This window comes from Stegodyphus dumicola, chromosome 5 (assembly GCF_044657685.1).
Source record: "Stegodyphus dumicola isolate Sdum_Otavi_A_Nest chromosome 5, ASM4465768v1".
Lineage (NCBI taxonomy): Eukaryota > Metazoa > Arthropoda > Arachnida > Araneae > Eresidae > Stegodyphus > Stegodyphus dumicola.
The window spans coordinates 203,149,839-203,177,472 of record NC_140772.1 but is presented as its reverse complement, the minus strand read 5'-3'; the positions used below and the strand labels follow the sequence as shown (position 1 = coordinate 203,177,472).

At 29.7% G+C, this 27,634-nt stretch overlaps 1 protein-coding gene across 5 annotated transcripts in view; it reads right to left on the bottom strand.

The window, feature by feature from the left end:
• LOC118205513 (voltage-gated hydrogen channel 1-like) overlaps nucleotides 1–26,436 on the bottom strand; it is a 39,312-nt gene extending 12,876 nt beyond the window's left edge. For 2 of the 5 annotated variants that reach the window (XR_015041390.1, XM_085817567.1), the window contains exons 1-4: nucleotides 26,259–26,433; nucleotides 25,581–25,757; nucleotides 21,866–21,967; nucleotides 6,194–6,425 (exon numbers count right to left, since the gene is read on the bottom strand). Coding sequence is in view for 4 of the 5 variants with exons in the window: in XM_085817567.1 (XP_085673693.1) it covers nucleotides 6,194–6,425; nucleotides 21,866–21,967; nucleotides 25,581–25,742 (496 nt within the window). In the remaining variant the exon portion in view is untranslated. Of the gene's footprint in view, nucleotides 1–6,193; nucleotides 6,426–21,865; nucleotides 21,968–25,580; nucleotides 25,758–25,847; nucleotides 26,215–26,258 lie in introns of those variants that run through there. The other 3 variants (XM_085817569.1, XM_085817570.1, XM_085817568.1) reach the window with 2 other exon arrangements.
• Nucleotides 26,437–27,634: the final 1,198 nt, after the last annotated feature.

Genomic DNA, 27,634 nt, shown 5'->3' with positions numbered 1-27,634 from the left:
CTGTTACGTGTATACGAGCCAGTTTCCCTTAGAAAGTCCTCCACGAAGGCATCCCTCCTCTTAGGCAGATAGCCCTCGAGGCTTTGCCATAATCACATACACACACATATACTCTGTTACTCAGGTTGGTGAGCTCAGTTTTTTTATTCTTATACTTTGGTAAACAGTGCATTTTTTGCTTTAAATATGCTTGAATTATGTTGTTCTTATCATCTGGTTAAGGTTTTTATGCCTTTAGTTAACCTGCTTGCAATAATTGTAGAATTAATAACAATTTAAAAGTTGCTTAAGTGCATCTAAGCCTAAATTTTTTTTACTATAACAGCTATATATTTGTTTACATCTGAAACTTGGCAGAATAGTAGATTATATCTTTCTGCACCTTTAGTGTCTTTTTGATTAGTGCGGCCAATACGAAACTTTTAGCTTTGTGCACAAAAATATCCGTCTTCTTGCCTGCTGGACAAATTGCTTGTTTTTGCATAGAAATTGTATTTTTTTAACTATATTTGGTGTTTTATGCTTTTCTATATCTTTCAATTTTTAATGAAGATATTTTAAGTTTTAATGTAGTGTTTTAATGCCTTGCTGTAAAGTGAGAACTGAGTTAATTGAATGAGAAATATATCTCTAATGAAATTTGAGGAAATAAGTTTAAATGGAATGCAAGAAAAAATGTGTATAATTTAATATTCTGTACAAGGAAGTCATGTGATGTACACACATCAGATTTTTCCTATTGCAAAAATAAAGCACCTGGAAGTAATGCATTGAAATTCTTTATCAAGAAGCAAGAAATCAAAATGTGGGCAAGACTTTAGTAAATGGGAAGAAAATTTTGCATTTACTGATCCTTCCTGCTATTCACAAAACTATGGCTGTAAATTTTAAAACTGCAATATATACACCAAATCATCAGCAATTTTCAACTGTCAGAAATGTAACAGGATTGATTAGATGCATACACATAATGGATTTACTTATTTATCACTGAACACTTTAAAATCTTGTCATTACAAATAAAAGACAAATTATCTTTTTTTCAGAAAAGAAATTTTTAATCTTAAAACACAGGTGACAAAGTCCATATGGAGAAGAAGGAATTCATTACGCTGCATTTAGAAGTGGTTAAATACTGCAAAACTGCATATTGCACATTCCAGTAGTCCTGCGTCACTCACCTGAATTTCATTACATTAATTAAGGGTTTTGAAGCTAATCTGAAAATGATTAGAGAAAATATACAGCAATCTGTCACTTTCTGAATGAATCTATATATATATTTAAGTTCTTCTTCTACCCGCCATTTTTTTACCATTATATTTCTATAAAAGAAGAAAGACTATATTTAATAGCATTTACCAAAATCTTTGACAATATCGAGAATGCATTTCCTACAATACCGAACATTTTTGCTTGTGCTGCTTAATCAACTTGTAGAAAATGCAAAATGATAGATCTCCTGCATTGCTAGATAAAAATGTAAGTAGTTTCTTATGTGATCCTAAAACTGAGTAATTCATATCTCTTTATTGCCTCATTTACCATAAAAAGTTTGTAGCTAAATATTTAATATGTGATAATATTATGAGAACTGCTTTACTCATGGTAAATTGTGTTCACACAACACAAAAAAATCATAAATTTTTCCAAATAATAAAAATTCTTCAAATGACATAACTTTCTACTGCATTGTCAAATCACTATCAATTTTTTATGTTTTAATACATGATTGTATTATCAGATTCTTAAAAATAGTAAAAAACCTTAGGCACAACCAGATGATGACAACAGGCTATGAGACTGGATATCCACAACTGATAAAATGCGAAAGGTAGAATCTCTCAATTTAATATTTCAAGGAAAAAAAGAAGTTAATGCATTTTTTTTTTCAGACCATATTCAATTTTCAGAAAAAACTTTCTTTTTAATAAGAAAGCTTTTCAGAAATTGTCTTAATACTAAAACCTTCTATCATTTTCCTCATCTAGGACAGAACAATTTTCTTTAATTTCAAAAGAAATAAAATTTTATAAATACTACAAAAAAATGAGAAAATTGATCTTTTTTCCAAAAGCTTTTTTTCATTAACATTATTAAGGGCTGTTCTCTGATTTCAAATATTAGTCACAACAGAGGCAGCAAGGAAAACAAAATTGTCAGAAATTGAACAACTGCATATATATAATAGATTTACTTCTCTCATAGTATTCTAGATATTGATATCTCAATCAAAATGTCCTCATTTAACAATAATTACTTGTTCACTTATTTGAGTTTAGAGGACAATGTAAGTTTCTGATATGCTCTACTCACGTATAGAATTTGTGAAGACAAAAATCCCATACAAATCGCAAATCGAATGTTATGGAACCGTTATATACTGCTTAAAACATATGCAAATGCATAAATATAATAAATAAATCTTACTCAAGTATTGATACCCATATACCTTTCTGTTTATATTAATAATAAATAATTATTAATAAACTGATGTTTTTATAGTAATATACATTTTTAGGTACTATTCCGTTTTGAGGACCGTAAAAAAATTGCAGCGAAATTGTATAGAACTAACTTAATTGGTGCTCAAAAGCGCCAAATTTAGCAAACGCGCATTTAACAGCGCGCCAAATCTAGCGTAGGCGCTGATTTCAAATTGCGTAAGTTTAGAAACTTCTATATTTCTTAAGACGCCATTGAAATACTAGTTGAATTTTTAAATCCTTTTTTTGATTTAAAATCCTTTTTTGGTATCCTTTTTTGATTTAAAATCCTTTTTTGATGGATTTAATTTGGAAACTATCCAGGAGGAAAAGTCGGCAATAAAATTTTTTCAAAGAAAAGGCATCATTCATTATAGAAAATTATGTTTGAACAACCAATGAGATGAAAATATGCTTTAGCGATAACTCGGTAGCGAAAAAGCGATACAGGAATCAATTCAGTTATGTTTAGCCTTTTCTTTATATAAATTATAATAATGATCTGAAACAGTTATTTACTCTTATGCTTCCATTCAGTTATGTTTAACTTTTTTATATAAATTGTAATAATAAAAAAGTATTACACGAAATTAACCTTTCATCTAAATTAAAACAATAATCTTAGTTATTTACTATTATACTTCCTTTCTTGCATTAGGGTTGCCGGATTTATTTTTGGCAGCATTGGCATCAACAATAGTTAGGCGATTTTTTACGGTCCTCAAAACGGAATAGTACCCATTTTTATTAATTGTATATTACTACAAAAACATACAATTAATAAAAATGTCTTGATTTTGTTTATATTTAATACCTCAAAAAAAATCTAGTAATGACTCTTGAATGTTTCTGAAACCTTTATATACAGCTCCTACTGACATGAAATTTGGCCATTCCTGATCAATAGTAACCTCAAGAAAAGTTGCTGCTACAAATGCATAAATATATGTGCATAAAGTTCAAAGTAATAATAATAAATTTCTCAGGAAATATAAATTAAAAACTTGGCTTTGGTCAAAAGACAAATGGTAAAATTGGTGTTCCCTTTATTTTCCAAAATGTATATCAGAAAATTTTAGCTAGTTGTCAATTCAAAATATTGCTCTCAAAATGAACTTCACCATTACATTTTCAAATAATACATTAATTCTAGATAAAAGAATATGCTTTTTCTACAAAACTTAAAATATACTTATTGCAAGAATTCATAAAAATATTTAAATAACAAATACTTAAAATGTTTGCATAGAGATGTTCTATTATGTTACACAAACTTCATCAAACAAATCCTTAAAGTAATTGCAGTTATTTTATTTTATTTTAATATTCTTCTTCACAAAAGCGTTCTTTGGGGAAAAAAGTCAGATTTCTTAAAAGTAAATTAAACAAATATGGAAATGTCATAACTTCTAATTACTTCAAAAATCAATGATGATATTTAAAAGGATTTATGCAAATTAAGTTAGTTATGAATAATCTTTTCAAAATATATAACAAATAAATTTAGAAAATGGACAGCTTTCAGAATTAAAAAAAAAATTAAATGATATCTTATAAATAAATTCTACTATTTAATAATAAAGAGTCTGTATGTACGCTTCTCGAACCTTGGGAAAATGGCAGCCTCTACAGCCACCAAATTCTGAACACACAGTTTTCCCCCTGATCATGTTTTGATTTTTTTATACTTATTTCATATTCTGTACAAATTTAATGAATTTTTACATAACCAAACTCAGAAATTTAAAAGTGAGAAATGGTAATACTGTTCAAAATAAAGCCTTTTTATCTCCAGCATACCAAACAGTTGCCATTTGGTAAAGTATAAGATTTTCATCTTTCAGTTTTAATCAACAAATTCAGCTATTTAAAAGCAATAAGTTGCCACTGACTGAAATAAAATACATTATTTATTTCCCAAGCATGTATTGCCATTCAGTAAAGTTAACTTTCAAATTTAATATGTCTAATAATTAGTAAGAAACTTTTTAATATGACTGATCTAAATAAAAATGCATTTAAATCATGAGCAGTTTAATAGAAATAGGAAATGGTTTTCATAAAATTACACTACATGAATTCCTTAAAATCATGATATATATTTTTTTCTTTTTTAATTACTATTTTAGTTTACTAGCCATAGAAATTGCTAGTTATACAAAAGGTGGACTTGTCCCAATCCTAATTTTCAGAATCAATACTTCATTTCTTATGAATTTCATCCTGTTTTAATTCTTGAGAAAGATGTCAGTAAAACTTTTACCAGAAACCATACTCCTTGCTATCTTGTATATTACATTTTCATTTTTCAGGTGTGGTACATTAATGAAACTCACAATATGATCAAAATAAAATTATTTGAGGTTAAAGTGACTGCATACGTTCTGTTAAGTCATCCTCTATACAAGCTATATTTAATCCTACAATTTTCATCAAGATGTATAGTTATGTATCTTTGTTTTCCATGAAACCAATTTTAATTTAAAATTTCTTAACACAATTCACCTTATGCTTAATACCAACATTTTAATTTTTTATTCAAATGTTTCAATCTTTCAAATCTTTCTGCAACTATATATTCAACCAGAGTGATCATTATACACAGCTGATAATGAGGAGTGATAATAAACCTTCCAAGATAAGTACAGCTTGAATTTGAAGGCTATCCTTTCATTTTGACAACACTGTCTAAATTAAAGCAAAACAGCATCATATGCTGAATTAACCATAATTAATATATAAACAAACTTCATAAAGATACCAATATAGCTGTTTACATCTTGAATCAAGGCAAAAAAAAAAAAAAAAAATTGAGGCTAACTTTCAAGAAAAGTGTAACCCTGCATTAGGCACATATGTTTGTACTGCACAATTACGCATGTGAGTAGTAAGTGTCATCCACCTATTAAAATGTTACGTAGAATAAGGAAAATCATTTTTATGCTACTGTTGCTCCAACAAACACCATAAGTGTTCAGCTACTAAAAGGCATAACTCTGAAAATCAACATACAGCATTGCAAACTTGTAACAAATTTCACTGGGGAACATCCCTCACACGCGCACTTAACCTAAGGTTAGGAAAAAAAAAGAACTGTCTCATGTATTCATTTTATCCAAGGCAGAAAATTACAAAAACTACCATTCAAAAAATAGTGAATTTTAGATGGATCTACAGGCATTCACTTGGTTGAAAAAGAAGGAAACAGTCTGATGGTGTTAAATTGAATTATTTTAAGTCTGCCAAAGCCCGTAAAAGATGCCAGTTCAAGGGAATGCATTTGTGAAGACCTTCTTAAAGAACTAGCTAACATGTTACACATGAGGCAAATCCCAAGAACTCCCAAATACAACCAGCTCTTTTACTTGGATTTGGACCCAAGCTGACCTAGAGTGTTTAGCATTCTTAACCACTGGTGGGCCATAAACAATTTAAATAAAACATACTAATAATATTACACTAATATGATATGTCATGATGGATCTACTCTATAAGTTCTTATCTAAAAAAGCAGGCTTCATTAAAGAACATGGAACATAAAAGTAAATCAAAAAGTGTTTCAAAATAATGTTTGGTACATTTATGCAAAAGCCATTTTTATATAGTATCACTTAATATTATATTAGATATTACTTAACTACACTTAAATTTATATTACATATGCTAAATCTTAATTTTGAAAAGAATCTACAATTTACTTTGCTAACCATTTAAAATACGAGCAACTCTCCAGAGTCGGAGTATGATAATTAAATCAATTCCGTTTGAAACTGTTTCTTGTTCCTGGAAGCCTATATCAAGAGCAAAGGATAAAAATACAACAAAGGCATCAAAGACTTCCAACTTGTGACGGAAGAATTCTGTTCGGAAAGCATAGATTTTAAGTAAAATTTCAATAATGAAAATGCTCAAAATTGCGATGCTCATATAATGAAGAACCTGAAAAGAAAACAAAAACATAAAAAAAAAAAAAAAAAACACTTTAATACACAATAATGTAACTATGTTGAGTTCTAATGCCTAAAACCATGTACAATTTTATTATACTCTGCACTGACCAGAACAAAACTAATAATTTTACAAAAATCTAAAAACGAAAATACAAAAAAGTGTTTAAATCGATATTTAAATATTCAATCAAAAGAATGAAAAGATAAATATTTTAATTCCATATTTAAGCAACAGTCAAAATATAAAAATATTTAAAAAAACCACCATGACAGCCTACAGAAAGTATGTGCACAAAAACAGGCAAATATCAGGGGCAGCAGAGATGGAATGATAATAATCAATAAAATACAAGTTGATTTAGAATTAATTACAATAAAAAGAGGTTCATTGCATTTTAACTAATAATCAACAGCTTTAGAAAAACAAAATTCTGCCAAAACACAAATTGAAATCTATAAATACTGTGCTAAGGACATTTTACTCACATAGGATGGTAAACTTACTCTGATAAACTTATTCTAGGAAAATGGTAGTATTTGATGTCGGCCTTAGAAAAAAATCCCTCCAAGGTATATATTCTATTGAGAACTGGCTGGCATTCATACTGAACATTATGCCATTCACATGGCTGATTGACATTAGAATTAATCGTCACAGAAGCATTTTGATGTAAGCAAAATACCTCACAAAAATCTGATTAACTATATTTTTTAGATACTTTCAGAAGAAATGATAGGTACTTTTCCATTTTGCCAGTGCAAATCTCACCAAGCAGACTTTATTGGCGACAACATACAATATAGACAAATAAAAAAAAATTTTAACGAATGTTAGTTCTAAGAATTTTTTTATTTTGAAAGCATAAACATTTTAATACCATTTAAAATTTTGTAAAAAGCCAATAAATTTGTAAAAAGACATTAATTTAAGAATTTACTATGCTATGGTTCAACATTCTGATTCGCCGGTTCATATCACTTGACCCCGAGTGATCTCATCTCACGTAAACTACGTTACAAAAATCTAATTCTCTTAGCAATTATCTACATTAATTTCAAGTTAAATCTTAATTTGGAATATAAATTTAAATGCAAGAATTATTTCAATTTATACAAATAGCTTACTCAGAAATTATGCAAAACTGCAGTGCTTTACTTCGCTAGTGCATTCTCATTAGAATTGATGAATTTAACCCTTGACTTTGCCTTTTCTATATTTTCGCCTTCGGGTGAGCGGTGTGTCTGCATTCTAGTTGACTTAATTACTGCGAATAGCCTTAGGACATAAAACTGAACTATCTGGTAAAAATTCTATGTAATTGTATGCTAGTATTGAAAGAAACAATCAATCTGATAAGAAATGGCTGCAACTTATTTCTCGATTCTTCTTAACTCTTCTCGACATAAAATTTTCATGACCTTCATCCCCTCCCCACACTTTCACTAAATAGAACTACAAGTAAAAAAGAAATGCCCAAACATTAGCCTACAATTTCTTTTATTTGGAAGCTCACTTCGTTCCGTGGTTTAAAAATAAAATTAAATAAATAAATGTATTTATAAGCTTCTTAAGATTTATTAGAAAAAGAAATAGTAAAATATTATTTTAAAATATATTACATATATGTGACAAACAAAAAAAATTTTCATTCAAAATAATCACAATATATAAACATCATAAAAAGTATATGTTATTATTATAAGTATAAAGAGAAAAACTCAATTTCTCACAGAAAAAATATTACCAACATTTAAACTATACTATTAATGAATTTGCTCTTAAATTTCCAATAAGTCAAATCACGGCATACAGTACTAAACATGGTAATAACATAGTTTTTAAGAAGAAAGGAGAAAAATGAAAATTAAATTTATAGAGAATCTATGTAATTTTGCAACTAAAAAAATAATAAATAAATAAATAATATGAATTAAAAATAAGAATGAAACTAGAATTTCTGTATCATGTTTAGTAAAAGAAGTCATTAATCATGATGATTTTTTTTAACTAAAAGTTTTGAAATTTCACATTCAAAAGTAACCTTTTAGCTAAGATAATGACACTGTTATGAATTTTGTATATAGGAAAATAATGAGAAAATTTTATGCAAAACTAATATTTTTTGTATAATGAAACATTAAATGCTTGAAATAGATGAAGTTCTGCCAGAAAAATAAGAATACAGGGAAAAGACTATTTAACATTGAGTAAATGACTATCTTGCTAAATTGCCGAAATATCGGCAAGTTGGTGATGGGTTTAGTAACTAATTTTTGTCACTAAATTTGGCGATAAATTTCCAAATGTCGTCAAACTTAGCCACCATTTGGTGTCATTTCGGTCCTGTCCTTGTACACCTGCAATTGATAGTGTAATTGAATAATTGTAATTGATCCCTATATGTAACCGCATCTACCTTTATATGTAACCGTATATGCCTTCCAGTAATTTTGAGAAACAGAAGATATTACAGATTTCTCAGCAGCTGGGGGAAAACTATATAAGATCAGAGAGAGTATCAGCTATCAGTTTTTCAGTTCTGAGTTAATTTAGGAGTACTGGGACATCTCTGGGTTAGCTCTACTCTTTAGATGCAATTCACATTGTAATGTATTTAACATTATTAGTACTTTGAAGTATAACTACTGATTGTGCTCTGGGATACTGAGAAGAGTTGTATGAGTATTTTTTGTGTAAAGTTCCAGAACTGTTTCTTTTGGTAAAATAAATTTTATAACATTATTATATATAATAATGTTATAAAATTTATTTTAAATATTTATTTTAAATAAATTTTATAACATTATTATTGATTCTCTGTGCATTCAACCAATTACGAACCTGTATGCAATACCAACAATACCAACAGATCTTGATTTATAAGCTATTTTGTTTATCATTTAGTAAACTTCTTTTTTGTAAAAGTTTATTTTAAAAATTTTAATTAATGAATTAAATTCTTTTAAAGATTTTAAATTCATCAAAATTCATTAATTTTAACTAACAATGTGCAGCATATACATAAAAATTTAGGACAGCTTACATAGAAAAACAAAATGGGAAGAAAACAACTTTATGACTGTTAAGTAATCTTAACTATTATTTTAATCTTTTACAAAAATTCCACCTGATGCTACAGACTTTTTTGTAGCTTCTGCTTTGCAGAAGATAGTTTTTATTCCACCTCTGTCGTCACAATTTTTCTGAAATGCTCTGAAAAAGGTGTCCTTTAAAGGGCATTTCACAGTCCACGGGCATCAAACACAGCTAGAAAAAGGAATGATTAAGTTCACTCATGTAGCATACCTCCAAAAAAAGTCTGAAAGGGTTTAGATTTTAACAGTAGCACAAAAGGGTTCTTTTAAAGTTTAATGTGGTTTATCTCTAGAGATTATCAATACAGATGGCTCAGATGGAATAGTGAAACATTTTGTAGGATACTATATGAATATAGATTTAGATTAACATGGAATATATAAATTGTCTGTACAGTTGAAAAGTATACAAAAATATATAAAATAATTCTATAAAATGTTTAATATTTTAATAGATAAATCATGAATTAAATGCCTTTTTATTTAAATCAATCAGATTAGCAAGTTAAAAAAATATATGTATATTCCTAAGAATTGCATCTACTGCTTTTAAATAGTTTTTGTTAGCCAATAGCAAATAGATTAAATCTGAAAGAATTATTATTATTATTATTATTATTTTAATCGAATGGTAAGCATTTGCCTTTTTTCTTGTATTCATTACAGATTAAATCCTTTATTATGTTCACTAAGTGTTCTTATTCAACATGCATGATTTAGATAATATTTAAATTTCCATTTTAACAATGAAAAAACAAATCTCTATAAAAAAATCCAAACTTCTGTAAATCTGTAGAGTAATAATCCAGAGGTATGTAATCAGTAGCATTCCAAAGAACTAAATATAGTCATAAACATAGTATGTTTTTTAATTCAGAAAATAAATGACATTTAATATTAAATTTAATCAGACTTTCACTTTCAATATCATACTTCATTATTCGCCAAAAAAAAACTTAATTGCATACTGATTAAGTGATTATGTGCAAACATCTCCTCTGATAATAAGAATTTTTTAATGATGTGTTTTTTAATTGGTTGCAACACCCAGAAATTAATTCTTCTTATCACTGATAATCCTGCAATCAGATAATTTTGAAGATCACTGAAATTAACATTGGCATGTTAATTTCTCACCCACTCACCTGATCAATTATAATTTTTGTTATATAAAAGGGATTGAATGATGTTTGAAAGTTCAAAAACAGACATAAATCATTTACACATAGTAACAATAATTGTATTTAAAGAACTAAAAAACAAGAAGATAAGAAGTGGAGGTAGAATTTATTACATAGTGAAGAATCTTATACGATGGCAAAAATTACACACTTCAAATAAGGTTTTAAAAATTCCCAATAAAGGGAAATTCCCTAAAATATACAATGTTCCTCAGTGGCAGCTATCAGCATTTTTGAATTGAAGTTTATGTTGAGTGAATTTATTTACTTAGGCTTTGCAGAAATAATTTACACTTTTCAAACATCATAAGAGAAAATAATTAATGGATAGGGTAACTGCTAGAAAAAATTATGGGATTTTTTTTATTTCCTGGAAATATTCTGGAGAGAATTAACCCATTTTAGGGGAGATAATCCAGTATATTTAACAAAAAATTAATTTTAATGCTAAAAGTATCTGCAACTTTTAAGTTTAAGAACTTGCTCCTTGCATGGCAAGTGAGCAAAAACAAATAAAAAGAAATAATAATGTAAAGAGTTTCATAAACAAAATATTGAAAAGTAAATTACATATATTTTGCAGTAGGTTTATGTTTATTGTAAGATGCAGATGACTTAAGAATGTGTTAAAAAATTACTTGCCAAATTTTCAAAAGTTAACTGAATTTATCCAAAAATACCTGAATCCCAATAAAAATATTACTAAGATTTCATGAGATTATTCCCTTCATAATGGCATGCCATAATTTTCTCTAAACTTCATAAATTTAATAAGTGACTAGGTAACAAGAAAAATTCTATAACCATGGTTCCATAAAAATTTGCCTTCGGTGGTTATCTTAAGAGGCTATCACTTCCAGGGACGCGTGTGGCTACATGGGACAGTTTTGAGAAACGAGATTCTAGTAACACTGCTTTAAGCGGGAGGCTTCCGAAAAATGTTTTATCTAGCTAGGAGGAACATGTCCCGGCTATGAGCAACATTTTCAAACTTTCCCGAAAATGTTCCATATGGAGACGTGGTCCTCGTACGTTCAACCAATCACACGAAAGTTCTGCTTCTGAAGGATCACGGGTAACTTTCAATATGGTAATGGCTCTCACTGTGAAGTCATGGACGGTGGAAATAGGGGCCAATTTAATTATTGCTGTTTTGTTGTAATATAACTGCCAGAGTCGTTTTTAAAAGGTTTATATATTCATTAAATATTTAATCGTGGAAATTTCAGAGTTGACAGTATTTTACGACGTTCTTGCAGTTCGGATTTGTTTACAAATTGTTCGTCGCTAAAAGTTCGCCAAATTTGTCGTAATTCGTGCCGATCGTGTATTATCACTGTTATGTAATAGAATTTTATTTCTTAAATTTAAGTTGAATCATTTTTTAAAGTCTGTTTGTATATGTGCAGCTTATCTCCTAATTACTTATCTTTGAAATTGTTAACTACATAATCAGTGACACATTTTAAACAGCATAAAAGATGCACAAAAAAGGAAAAGCATAGTTTATGTAATAATGAAAATACTCATGAAATTTGTCTATTATTTTCATGTTATTAATGAAATACTTTTTGAGTTATAAATACATTAGAAACTATACTTTTATTGTAAATGCTACATATTGAAACGTTGGTAATTTATGGATTTATTATTATGCATGATGAAAAACATTTGTACATACATTCATTAATATAAATCTTATTCATTACATTAATACTAATAATTAATACTAATAATAAAGATATATCAACAACTTCTAAACCATCGCATCTCTCTATCTATATGTGAATATATGACTTATTAGATTGTGGAATATTATAGAATATATGTAACATAAACATGAGTAATAAATAATAAGAAATGTAACAGCTATGCATTTGATTACTTAAAACAGTGCACAACTGATTATCACCTTCATGTGTGTTTATATAATGAATTGTACTTTCCAATTATGTGCACAGGCCTACTAGTGGCCGAAGCATCGTTGAACACTAGTAGTTCTGTCCGAGTTAGAATGCTGCGAACGGGCTGGCTACATGGGCGTTTTTTTTTATTTTCCCCATTTGTAACTAATATACCAGCCAGTTTTAAAAAATCTTCTACAAAAAGATCCCTCCTGTTAGGCAGATATCCCTCGAATCTTTGCCGTAATCACAAAAAACAAACTCATGATATGCACCTCCTAAGTTCTAAAGTTGGTATAATTAATGTGTTTTAGGTATATAACCGAGTGTTCTATGGGACAGTAAACAACTCAAACATATTTGATTGCTCATGTATTCATATGCTTTATTTAATCTTCGTTTTGCTGAATAGTACCTGCTGGCTGTCAGGATGTAAATATCAGCCATATAGATTTTTGTCATAGAGTTTTATTTTTTTATTTTTTATTTATTTTTTTTCTTGTCTGTTTGTTTATACTTATGGACAGAACAGTAATTATGAGCCATAAAGTTAGTCAAGAAAATGCTTTCACCAGGTCAGAAATTTTCCAGTGAGCCATCAAATTTTCACTGGAATGCAGACATCAGAAAATACACATAAGTAATGTCTGATAAACAGGCTTATCCAGCACACGTTTTAAACTATTCTTAGTGTATACAGAATTTGGCTATTACTGATATAATTGATTGCTATGATATAATTGATTGCTATAACCAGAAGTGTGTTTATCTGTTACTTGAAGTGCCAGAGTGGAGATCAAAGTGACTAACTTGATAGCAATCACCTTTCTATTATCTTCCATAACTAACAATAAAGTTTAAAACGAAAAGAGTGTGAGCAATACAAAACAACACGAAGAAGCAAACGTCATTTGAAAGGAAACGTCACTTTCGCCAATCTGAGTAATAACTGATTCTTGTTTGGCTTTCAGCCTGTTTACCAAGTGAAGATGGTAATCCGATTTCGCAGAAAAGCAATTCTCAGAACTGTTGCTTCAAGCATTTCGTTCTGGCAACAAATATCATATATGATAACAGTTTTAGAGAGATGATGTTCAGGGTCAACATGTTCAGAGTCAGTGGTCACTTAAGGAAAGTGGTCCTCATGATATAGTTTACTATATTTTTAATAAGAAGACTAACAGGTAAATAATTTTTAACAGTACTTTTCCATTAAAGCAGCATCAGTTAAAAATGCACCATTTTTGGGGGGCCACCAACTGTTGCCAAGTATAAAATTATGAAATAATAATAGAGTTCAAAAGACTAAAAAAAATTATTTCTGTAAAAGGTAAATTTTTTTTAGTTTCACAATTTTTCTTTTTAATTTTTTAATCCAGAGTATTCTACACATACATAGACTCCAACCTTCAGCAAACCTTGTCAGTAGTCAACGCGCGAACGACATTTTTACAACTTTGAAAATGTGCGCGTAGCGTATGTTGTAATTAACCATTCATTAATTTTAAATAATTAATTGTAATCAATTTTATTACATTTAAAATCCATATACATATAAAACTGAATAATTAAAAATATACCTTGTAAATTATATGCACATTTAATTAGAAATTTTCTTTTAACTCCTCAAGCATTCACTAATAAAAAGTACTTCAAATCACTACTAATCATAGAAAAAATCAGAAGCTATAAATCATATCTTTATTCTGGATATGATTTCTATAGGGAAATAAAATTTAAATAACCAAGAATGATACATATAAGTATTAAACAAAATATGCATAATTTATGAATGCAAAGATTTATATGTAGCATGCTTAGCAAGCTTAAGTTCTGATTTTGAGAATGTTTTTTTATAACACAGTTCTTCATTTGCCTGCATATTTATTTTTTCAATCAAAACTGCTTCAAGAGTTTCAAGACCTAAATTTGGTCGAAATTCCGTCTGATTTTTTTTAACAATAGAAAAAATTCTTTCGCAAGCTGCATTTGAATGAGGTATTATTAGACAGCAAGCATTACAGAAGGCAATACTTTGTATTTAATACACCCATTCATATTTTTTTACTTTGGCAATTTCTCCCCATGCTATATCAATACGCAAATCTACAATTTCTTTCAAATCATCTACTTGATACATGGAAAATTCAATTTCTACTTGATTAAGACATTTTTCATCAATAATGGATGGAAAAGTATTCATCAAGTAAAGAACAGATGAAAATGAGACTTCAGTTCTCAAGTTGATGTCAGCAACTTCAGCATGTTTTAGAAATGGATCACTCAGTGGAAATTTATCAATTATATATGAACATGCAGTTACAAAAAAAGCTCGCACAGAATTGAAAAATGATTTCACTTCACTTTCATTCAACTTGGCATTTTTTAAATATAGTCTTGTTTCCGCACCAATCACTAAATTTTCATTTTCTTTTTGTTTACTATACTTCTGAAATGGAATAGACGTTAGAGTAACATCTTCATTTTCTTTAGAAATTACTGATGGTTTTACGAATCTAACAAATAAATTCATTAAAAGTTCAAAAAGTTCTCTTCTCAATTTATGTATATAAGGAGCTTGTTGTTGCAAATTAATATTTACTGTTATAAACAAATTCAAAGTATTTTTCAAAAATAACAAGTACAATTTGGTGGTCGGTGACTGTAAAATTTTTTTAATGTTTTGCAATCTCTTTCCTTCATTCTCACTGTTATCTGGTTTATCTCCAAAAAAATTTATCACAGCATCCCACTGTTCCAAAATCCTTGTTATAGATTCTAAAAGAGACAACCATCTCGTACTGCAATATTTCAAAATTTTATGAGATTTTGCATTCTGTCCCAAAATTTGTTGAGCAACTTTGAAGCTATGCTTCCGTTTCAAACTTTTCTCCAAGTAAAAATATATATCTATTATCAACATTTCAATTTCTGAGCCAATTAATTTTTCAGTAGCTTTTTTTGCAGCTACATGCAAGAGGTGGCACGGACAACCTCGGGTGATTATACTTGGTTGATGCATTTTGATAAATGATGCTACACCTTTAAACTTTCCAATCATATTACTAGCATTATCTGAAGAAAATGATAAGCAATTTTTCCATTCTAAACCTTTGTTTTTAAAGTTTTCATTTATACAATTAAAAATACCACCTTCTCCTGTATTATTCGTGCATTCTAAAATAGAAATCAATGAAGTAATTATCACTCCCTTTTCTTTACTGTAGTATGTTATAACCAATGGGTACAGTTTATTATCATTACTTCCATCAGTACTTAGAGAAAATGATGTACTGCACACTGATTTTATAATATCAGCAACAGTATTTTCTGCAAGCGTTTTCACAATAGCAGCAGTTTTGGTATGACCGCAGCTAAATTTTTTTGCTATGGCAGAATCCGGAAACATTGCTTTGAAAAGCTCTTTGGAATGATCCGAAACAGAAAGCGGTAGATTATGTTCAATTAAAAAATGAACAAAATAGCATTTGGCTTTTATAGGATCTGTTTCATCATCTTTTATTAAGAAATTTGTTATTTCTTTAGATTTTACGGTGCCAAGTTCTATATGCTTTTGAGAAAACACATGCCGTTTACAGTCATCTTTTCCGCCATGAGCAACTGAGAAGTCTTTGTTGCATACACTGCAGTGTGTGTGATTCACAGAAATTTCGGACGCTTTAATACATGGAAATTCTGAAGAATATGAATCTTTAAACTTCTACTTTGATAATTTTGGCTTCTTCGTTCGAGGCAGCATTATGATTAAAAATCTTTCACCTGATTCACAGTTCACAAGACACACGCTAAGCTCTCGCCGTAAACTACACAATGCAGCCGAATGCAGCCTAAACACGCATCAGCGAGGAACCTGGGAGACAGACAATTGGGTGGAACTATTGATAAGTCGTTAACGGTTGGAGTTACTGATCTACGATTGGCTAATTCTTCAAAACTAGGAACGCACTCAACACGTGATATATGATAACACGAGTATTCAGCCAATCATCGGATGAATTAGTTGGTTCCGTTTTGCGTACTGGTTTTCCTGCTTTTGTTTCTGTAAAATCCGTAGTTTTTTCCATACTTTTCAGAGCTCGTAGTTTTTCATGAATTTCCGTTGAAACTACGGAGAATCCGTAGTAGTTGGAGTCTATGCACATAAATAAAAAATAACAAAACAAAACGAAATTTAATCTAAACAAATGACATAAAGAATTGTCTACACATAAAAAAAAAAATAATAAAACAAAAAGAAATTCAATGTAAATAGGTGGCATAAAATTACAAATATTCAATATTATAGGAAAAGTTCAGTTTTTGAATATAACTGATACTGCAAATAGACAATATAAATTCTATCAAATATGAATCTAAATGGTGGTGAGCAGAGCCCCACTGAAATTTATTTCTCGCACTGCCTTACAATTCCTCCATATTTTGGATACAGCATCTAGTTTCAAGGTCTAGAAAATTATAACTGTGATTCACAGTGAAATGTTCAGTATTTCTTAATTCCTCTTTCTTATATCCTTCCATCAGTCTGAAAATATAACGCTGCCATCCGCAATGTTTTCCTGAATGGCAGTCAACAATGTTGTAACACAACGATCGAAAACGGTGACCAGAAAATATTCTTTGCTTTCCCAGCATAAAGCCCCAAATACACATTGTTCTGGAAGAGCATAACCAATGTTGTTTTTTCCTTTTTGAGAAAAGAATTCGTTGATTTCTACAATTTATTTGGCTCCGCAAATTTTATTTCTTTTACGAGACATCAAACTATTTGCACATACCTCAAGTAGTTATTCTAATGTACTGTCCTATTATGTCTGATTTCTAACTAAAGTCAGCAAAATTCAATTGATGTCAATACCTGATACTGCAAATAGATAAAACAAACAATACTAAGGAAAGAAAGATGCAAGCCTTCAAACCATGCTTTAATTCTCAATCCATTTTTTTACAGCAAGAATGTATGTAACAACACCATATAGGAGCTTAGTTTGAGTCAAAAATTAATTTCATTAAATGATTTTAAGAGCAAAGTCAACTGCTGCGAATTATTTCTTTGTCCTGAAGGAATTTTATGACAGCATGTTCGTCATTAGGTGCACCAAAACAAGTGCAGCACAATTTCCAAATTGTGCAGTCCATCGTACTAAAAAATGGCAAAATATAGCAAAATAATAATAATAATGTGTGATAATATTTCAAACGAAAACTGAAAATCTCGAGCCACAATATTCAGTGTGTTATTGTAGCACTGTTTTCTTCTCATTTTTAACTGATACTGCTCTAATGGAATAGTACCATAATTTGATACTTATCAGTTATACCAAATCATATTTTCTTGGCAAACATTTTTTGGTACCAAGAATTCTTTTGGTGACACAACATCTCCACTGAGATTTTGATAACCCAACCAAATTCTTCAACTGGATTATCAGATTACGGCAAAGCATACAAGGCATACAAAGGAATAGGCAAAATATGCCTTGGTAGAGAAAAACTGGCTTATATTCATCTTATACAAAGGAAAAACTATCAAATATGCCACACATCCAGCCCTTTTCCTTGTATTTGAAGCCAAGTCAAACTATCACTTATTAGTGGTCTTATCACACAGCAAAGTGGTGGGCACAAAACTCCTGAAAGATGGTTATGACAATATTAATTAAAATTTTAGGAAAGAAAGGTAAGTGGGGAAAAAGTAGTCAACGAAATGGATACACTGAAAATGAAAAGAAAAATTGCAACTGATTAATCTCCTGGGATATATCTGTAACAGACATAAAAAACTAAACAAAAGAAACCCAAAATGTCCAAAATGTCATTGGACATGCATTGTCTCCAAAAAATGATCTGCAACAAAAATCTGACTGGGTATAAAGGATAATCACCAATCATTTTCTTTTCATCTGGGATGTCATAAAAATAAATGATTCATTAAAAGCACTTCTATCTCAAAGTAATAAGGCCAGCTAAATGGACTACTTTTCAATTTGCAAACTGTTAATTAATTTAAAACTGTATAGTATTTCACTTTGGGAGACAGGTAAAAATGAGAATGAATGGCATATCTTTTATGATTTATTTGCTTCTCTTGAAAATATGCCCAAAGGATTTAATAGCCAGTCAATCATGTCTGTAGGATTATGATCATGAACCTGATCAATGTGTTTTCACAAAGCTACTTCACAGCTTACTTGCATGTGCTCTATAATGACATTTTCTGAGAGGACTCATTTTTTGGGTTACCTCCTTTTCTAAATTTTAAACTCAGAATTATTGCATTAACATGTTTTACTTCAAATTCTTTCTTGTATTTCAAGAACACTTTCATAAGCACAAACTAAAACATAGCAGTAAAATTTAAATTAATTTTACTTATAGAATTTGAGAAAATTCAATTTTTTATAACCTACTGTCAGTAGTTAACAGCAAGTATAAGGGAACTATGGGAATAGGCAAAAACTAGCTAGTTCTTTCTTGTGCAGACCAGATGCAACTCGACAGAATTCCATTCACATAATCTAATTACACACGAATGGCTTGCATGCTCAAAAATGATACAATATGAATCTCTGGTATTTTCTTATCTGTAGCCTTCTCTAGTTCAGCATTCAGCACAGTTGCCATATTTTGGCATACTTCTGAGAGAGAATGCAACAATAGCAAACCCATAGATGTTCATACCACAAAAACGAAAAGATTATTTCAAAAGTTTGAGGATCATAGCTGAACAGTTTGACTTAATGTAAAAAAATGTAAATACAGTCAAAAGTCGTTAATTCGGACACCCATAATCCGGAATGATTTATAATCTGGACCTCAAAGCTACAAACTTTCTGCACAGCGTACGGCTGCGACTATGCATGTGGGCATGCGCATAATACGTTTACGCATGCACGTTTAATGTATAACGGACGGTATAAGCTAAGCTGAAATTGTCTAATTCAGTTAATGTTGCAGATCGCGTTGTTCCTTAATCTTTGAATTGGATCCTGCTTATTATTTTTTGCAGACTGTTAGAGCAATTTTATAAAAGTAAGCTTGAACTTTTGATCATGTCAAATAGAATTTCCAATATATATTTACTAATATGTAAAGGATCTACAAAGCGAAATTACGTTTCGAAGTCCATTAAACAAAAAGTGGAATTGCTGCAAAAAATGGATAAAGGCATATCCTTTGTTTCTCTAACCATTCCAAAATCTGTTTATCAATTTCACGCTGCTCTGGGGGGGAAGGGGACCACCGCGGCGCACAATGAATTGGAAGTTGATCTGTCAGCACTATCCTTATCTTCAGGGCAGATGTTTTTATTTTATTTGGCTTAATATTCCTTACTAAATGTAGTATTTCATTAATATTCCTTACTAAATGTAGTATTCCTTACTAAATGTAGTATTTTCATAAATGTAGTATCTCGATGTACTCCGTCTTTGATATGATTTAAATCAAATTCCTGGTCATAATAATTCACTTCCAATAGTGAAGACAGTGACACAGAGGTTATTGAAAACGAAAAAATTAGTCGGTATTCTCGACACAGCAATTATAGGACTTGAACAGCGGCACTTTGTAACTGAAGAAGAAATTATGTTGTCTGTTTATAGAATTAAAGAGAAAGTATTATCACATAAAATGAAGCAACTTAAACAACTTACATTGAAAGAAATGTTTAATAAAGTAAGCAAATAAATATTAAGCTTTTTTTTTTCGTAAATTTTGATACCCTTTAGATCATAATTGTTCTTTATTTCATAAATTACAGTTTCATATTTTTAATTTTATAATTTCTGCATGCCATCTTACCAGATTTAAACTGAAAAATCGATAATCCGGAATCGTCAAAGTCCCGACGAGTCCGGATTAACGACTTTTGACTGTACTGTCTTTTGTTTCTTGTCATAAAATTTTTGTTTTTCATATAAAATGCTTCTTTCTATTATTATTTATGAACAGTTTGGCAATATATAAGTATTATTTATGAATACTTATAGATAGCCAAATAAACATTTTTCATCAATTTAAAAAAGTGGCAGTAAAAAGTTTTTTTTTTTTTGTTTTTTTGTTATTGTTGTTGTTGTCTGAGTTTCAATGTTAGGTAAAAATCTGCTTCAAAGTGTCACTTAAAATGCAAGGGGACTAGCCTAGTCCTTCTAATCTACTGACAGCATGCAAATGCCTCCTGTGTTGTTCTACGGATTAATAATTTATTCCTTAACTTTTAAAAGCATTCATTTAAAATTCCCATATTTATTACAATCTAAGACAATTATGAACCCAAGACTGTCTGGCTCAATCCCAGAAATCTAGTACAATGTTTACTCAAGAATAACTTTTAGATCAATAAGTAAGAAATAATGTTCAATATATATTGTTGGCATCAGAATTTTTCTCTTACATCCACTATGTGTATCTTTTTGATTTTGCATTATTATTTAACAGGACAGAAATTCACAACCAACATCATTGAAATACTTTATTCTAATGCTCTTTTAAAAAGTGCATGAGTAATTAATATTGTCTGTTGCCGTGGTTACATTCCTTACCTCTCTCTTTTTTTTATTTTATTATTATTACAAATGCTTTGATTATCTTTTAATCTTGATTATCTTTATTTTTAATCTTTTAATGGGACTGTGGAGTTTGTTAGCAAACGAAAAAGAAAGCATTGCATTTCTACAGAAGCAGTACCAAATCTGTATAATTCTCTCACTCTTTTTTTAAGTGAAGACACTGCTGCATATGCATGCACAATGGCAAATTTGTGCAATTCTTTATCGTCTTTAAAAGTAAAATCAAATCATTATGTACATCAGGAGAACAACAGTGTCAAAAAAATTATAAAAAGGTTTCTTGAAAGGATAAGTTACAGATATCCCTTGATTTTGAAAAAAGTTTTATTACAGCAATTCCTAGGTCTTTTAATTTTATTGATTTAATGCTCTTAGTCCACTGCTACTTTAAAAATGGCTGTTGTCTTTCAGGTATTAACTTGGCAAAAAATTAGTCACCAAAAAGTTAAGACTTATCACAGCAGGGTGCAGATAATCAAAAATAATAATTTTGTTTAAAGCTTATTCAATCATAAATGTAATGGCATAGTGATGCAAAAAAATAAGATACTGCAATTCACAACTAAATTTTCCTATGCATAACATTAACATTTAAACTTTGAACTTTACAACTTTAATTTTAAACTCAACTTTTGAAATCATATAAAAGCAAACACATACATGTGGAGCAAGACTATCATGTAGTTCATGATGCTTAACTTCCAGTATCAGCTCGGCAATGACAATCAAACAATCTATGACAACTAATGCCACAATGCCAACCTGCGAAAATGCAAATACATAAAATATATTAAAATCTGTCGGAAAATATTACTATTATTACAATGAAGATTTAAAACTAGGATGGTATATACATAATCATTTTTGCAACAATACACATATTAAAAAATTTAGTAATTAGAATTAAGTGTGTGTGAATGTGTATACAGGATTAAATTACTTAAACTCCAGATATCTACAGACCACCAGCAGCCAAACAGTGAATTTGCTGAACACCGATAGTTCAGTTTGGGATTCACATTCCAGCAAATGGACTGGCTGTAACAATAGCAAACCCATAGATGTTCCCATAGGTATTTACCCATAGGTATTTTCATGTTTTCCTATGTGTGACATATATACAATCTAGTTTTCATAGAAAGTCCCCCATGAAGGTATCCCTTTCCTTAGGTAGGTAGTCCTTGAGTGCTTTGCCATAACTGAACAAACCAAACTTGAACTTGTAAATTTATTTGAGCCTTTTTAATTTTTTAGAACTTAAACAATGTTGAGAACAGCAACGGTGTTCTTAATAATTACAGCAATACAGTCCTTTACAAAAACTATTAGTTTCATTCAGATAAGTATGTATGACTTACAAATTGGCCCGCAGTATTCAGTAAATATACAGTCTGTAAAGATTAATGGAAAAAATATTTGTATATAGATCTAAAGAAGGGGGATCCTTTAGATCTATATGCACATAGATCTAAAGGAGAAAGAAGAAAATGTTACCAGATTTTTTTCTATACTTTTTATTCAAATATTTGAGCTGCAAAATTATGATGCAGCTTAAATATTCAAAGCAAATAATTTATAGCTTATCTGTTAATCTCTCAAAAGTAATATATCTGAAAATTCTTACATAGATAAGTTTAATTTTTTTTTTTTAATATATATTTTAGTGCCTAATATAAGATCATTTTCATTGTCGATTTTTTTCAAAGTTTCTAATTTTAAAATCCTAATGCAGCATAAATTTGAAGTAATATGGCAATATAATTTCAACTGAACTGAAACTGGTTGTACATTTTCTTTTATGCTCCCTATATTCCAAATTTTGCTGCCTTAAAATTCTGCTGTGCATTGCAATTCTAACAGCTCTGACACTGGCCCTGATGACAGTATAAGTTAATGATTTAAAAATTCATTTTATATGGATTTCTTAGCACCGTTTCTTTCACAATAAGAGTTATTCAACACAATGAACGTTAGGTTTCACAAAACTGCTAACTATGCTTTTTGTGTACAATAATATCATTCAAAATTAAAATCTAGCACTTATGAAGATTTTTTCATTCCTTCTGTTTGTAAAAATTCCCATTAATTTAAAAAATTTTTGAAAATGCTGAATGATACAAATGTATGTTCAACTCAAATTTCAAGAAAAAATATACTGTACTGAGTTTTGGGACTATAAAAAGACTCTTTTTAACGGAAAACTGCTTCCTATAGAGCATAATAAAGAGCTAATAAAATATTACCTTGCCTGTGATAGCTTTGTTCGTTTAAAATTTTTCCACACAAGAATTTTCTGTCAAAACATTTATTAACTAGTCTATACTTTTTTCTGTATATTGTATTTATTTACATTATTTTATTTAAATATCTGTATGCAGTATATATTTGTAAGATCCAGGATAAACTTTCAAACTAATCTATATGCTTTGAAAAATTCATTACAATTATTTCTTTTGAATGAAATTCATTGGTATGTACACAATACAAATTAAATATTTGACTGATCTTTGGAATATGGTAACTGGTAGTTTGGCAACATTTTGGAGGCGATAAAGGTTACTACCTAGGACTTTGGTAATAATGTGAGAAGTACTCAGTTCCGATTACGCATTATTTTGTGTGAGGGAAATGAGAGATCATGAGATAGTGAAGAGTGTGCGCAATGCCATTTTTGTGCAATTCTGGGATGTTTTTTAGTAAAAATAAGTCGACGCGTACATGGTTTAGTGATATTTTAATTAAATTATAAGCTATTTCGTGCATTTTATGTTTGTAGGAATTTGGTATACGTTTCAGTTGAAGTAAACGTGTATGGAAATAATTTAAATATTTGACACTAAGTATTTGTAACCATTTGTAATGCTTGCGGTATGAATTCGTTGGTGACGTTTATAATATAATAGAAAATTTAGAGGTAAAAGGTTTTGGATATTTTATTTATTTTATACGTGGAAATGTTCATCCTTGGAAAGGGTATATACTTTTTCGCGATCAGGTAATTTCATATATGTGCTTTTTACCGAATTTAAAGATTCACAGAATTTTTTTTGCATTTTCGTGCAAATTTTTGTAATTTATGAGAAAATAGCAGTGTAGATGGATAAAGTTAAGAGTGTGCAATGCCATTTTTGTGCAATTCTGGGATTTTTTTCAAGTAAAAATAAGTCGACGTGTAAATGGTTTATGTGTATGTGCTATTCTGAAAAACGCGCAAGGAGTTTGCGATTGTGCACTTTTTCCCATTTTTGCAGTTAATATTTGTCATGATTAAGCAGTTTTGTTACATAAAATTTCTAGCATAAGTGTAATTCGGCTAGTAGATTGTTGGAAAAAGTGTTCAGTAAATAAAAAGAAAAGAAACATGTCTTTACTTCGTGAAGACAAAATGGCGGCGAAAAAAAAATAGTTTTTTTTTTTTTTTTGGATGCCATTTTGTTTTCACAAAGTAAAGGCATTTTTTTTTTTTTTTTTAAACTCAACATTTTTTTTTCCAACAATCTGCTAGCCGAATTATGCTTATGCTAGAACTTTTATGGAACAAAAGTGCTTAATCATGACTTAGATTAGGTGCGAAATTGGGAGAAAGTGCAGAATCGCAAACTGCTTGCCGCGTTTTTAAAAATTGCACACGGTATCATCCATGTACACGTCGACCTATTTTCACTTAAAAAAAATCCCAGAATTGCACAAAAATGGCATTGCGCACACTCTTGACTTTATCCATGTACACTGCTAAATTCCTAGCTAGTAACCTTTATCGCCTTACCAAAATGTCACCAAACTACATGTTACCATATTCCAAACATTCGCGTACTTCACATTTATTTTTTTAGATTTTATTATCTTGACCTCAGCACTTTTGGTGTGTGCGTGTGTGTAAAACAATAATGCATTATCTGTTGCTATATTTTACTTTAAAAAAAGCCTTGTTCTTTCTCTTTGCAATACATATCATAAATAAGGACAACTTGAGACAGCAACTTGTCATAAACATTATGAAAGGCAAATTTCTACATGATTACCTTATAAATTATTAATGTTAATTTAAAAGAATTTTTAAAAAAACACACACACACACATAAAAAAAATGTCATCACAGTTCCATCACCCATTCAAACTATGTACTGTAACTATACAGAATTTTCTTTTACCTATCAAATACAAAACAGTGTAGTTATTATTTATATTATGCAAAGAAACATAAACAGCCACCAAACAAAACAAAAAAAAAAAAAAAAAAAAAAAAAAAGAAAAGAAAAGAAAAGAAAAGAAAAGAAAGGAAGGAAGAAAAATAAAACATCCCACTTCCTATACCTTATTTAAAAAACAAAGAATAATATAACACTTATTAAAATAAATTTTGAAAATGTCAAACCTGAAACTTGTGGGATTCAAATAACTTGCATAGTCTTTCACGGAATGTTAACAAGGGACGCAAAGATGGATCTTCTTCAGTATCAGACAGAACTGAACTTGAACCGTCATCTTTGAAATTTAACTGTTCAATGCTTTTGTTCCCATTTTCAAATTTCTCCATTTTAAAAATTTGTATCTAATGAAAACACATTTTGAAAATAAAGGCCTTTAATATTTAACCCAAATGAAAATCACTGGGGTGGGAATATATAAATAACATATCTACCTATTACAACTACATATTTTTCAAAGGATTTATTCAACAAGATATCCATTTAAAAAACTGGTTATGGATTACATATTAATACTTCAAAGAATGCTACTTATATTCCGTAAACTAAATTAACTGATTTTTAATATTAATTAAATGAAAATAAAAAAATATTTAGATTAGGTGCACATTCAATTTACTAATACAAGATAACTTGACAGCGATTCTAGGAATATAAAAATATTATCTTCGCATACAGTGGATGGTAGAAAATAAAATAAAAAGCCATATATAAAACGTCAACTTTTCTAAAAATTTCCAAGATCTACAGTTAGTAAAGTAATATTAATGAACTTTAAAAAATCCCGACAAAACGCATTCCAATGACATATTTTACATACTATTCGTACAATAAATAATGCTTACAAAAGTTGATTATCTAATCTAATTGCTGTGAATACAGATAACGAGATCCACAGTGAAAAGACATATTTCAAAAACGCCCCTTAACAATTTCATTTTATCGGTTCCTGGCGGAAGGATAGGACGTCTTCCAAACGTCAACAAGAGCATCCTTATTCACGTGTTTATTTTTTTATTTTGTTGCTGCAAAAGGTGCGGAACCAATGCCAATCCTTCTTTTATAATTTGGGTAACTGCTGAAGTTTTTGCTGGCATTTCATTATTGCTTAGATTTATAACCTTTTCCGTTATTTTCAACCCTCCTTTCAGTAATTTCAGAAAGAACGAACATTTCCTTTTAATTTATTTCATTTATTTACTTCACAGGGTTTCTCCCTAAGAAGAAATTGCATAGTTTCAAGAAGATGAGGTCAGCAATTTATTTATCTGTTAATTACCATATACTCTGGAGTATAACGCGCACCTATGTATATCTCGCATCTATAATTTTTTTAGTACTCGCCGTATAACGCGCACCCTTTTCTTTACGAAGAAACCTGAAAGATAGATTTGCGATGCTTCTTATCTTTGAAAGTCATTCATTCAAAGATCTTTCCCTGGCTTTGGAGCAAACATTCCATATATTCTGTTCCTCAGGTTGAACCGCCAACTTTTCCCTCTTGACGATAAACGAAAAGCGCGCCAATTTTGGCGTGTTTATCGCAGTCACTGGCTAAATGTCTGCTGCTTTTTAAAGATGGATTTTATGGACGGCGGAATTCCCAGCATAAAACCTTCACGTATAATTTATTAGTTCTCGAATAATATATAGACGTTTTCACTTAAATAAAAACTCCACGTATATTTTGTAAAACATATTCAAAATAACTTATGCTTTAAATGTTTCAGTTTAGTTAGCAGAGTAAAATAAATAAGATACGAATAAAAACGTTCAATAGTGTCAAATGAGAAAATAGTTAGAATGTGCAAATAAGATCATCTTAATGATATTGTTGCCTGCGTACGGGTTCGTTACGAAATGAATGCACATGTTCGAAGAAGAATAAACAAAAATTTATTATTATCACAACAAATATGCTTTAATTTCCTAAAATATTCGTGCAGTATTACAATATCTCACAGTAGTTATCTTTTAACTACTCAAACGTTCAACAGAACTTAATTCAAAACAGCTAAAGAAAGCTAATCCGTGAATTCGATACAGTCAACAAGAGCAGTTTTCTAAACAACAAACTACGTAACTACTACAAACTGAGAGGTTTTCCTCCTTTTATAAGATTTTAAAATCGCGTGCGAGAATTCTCTAGTACTTTCTCGAAATCAAAAAGAGATATGTATTAAATGTTTAATGCACGCGCTCTTGTATTTTCAATTTTCCG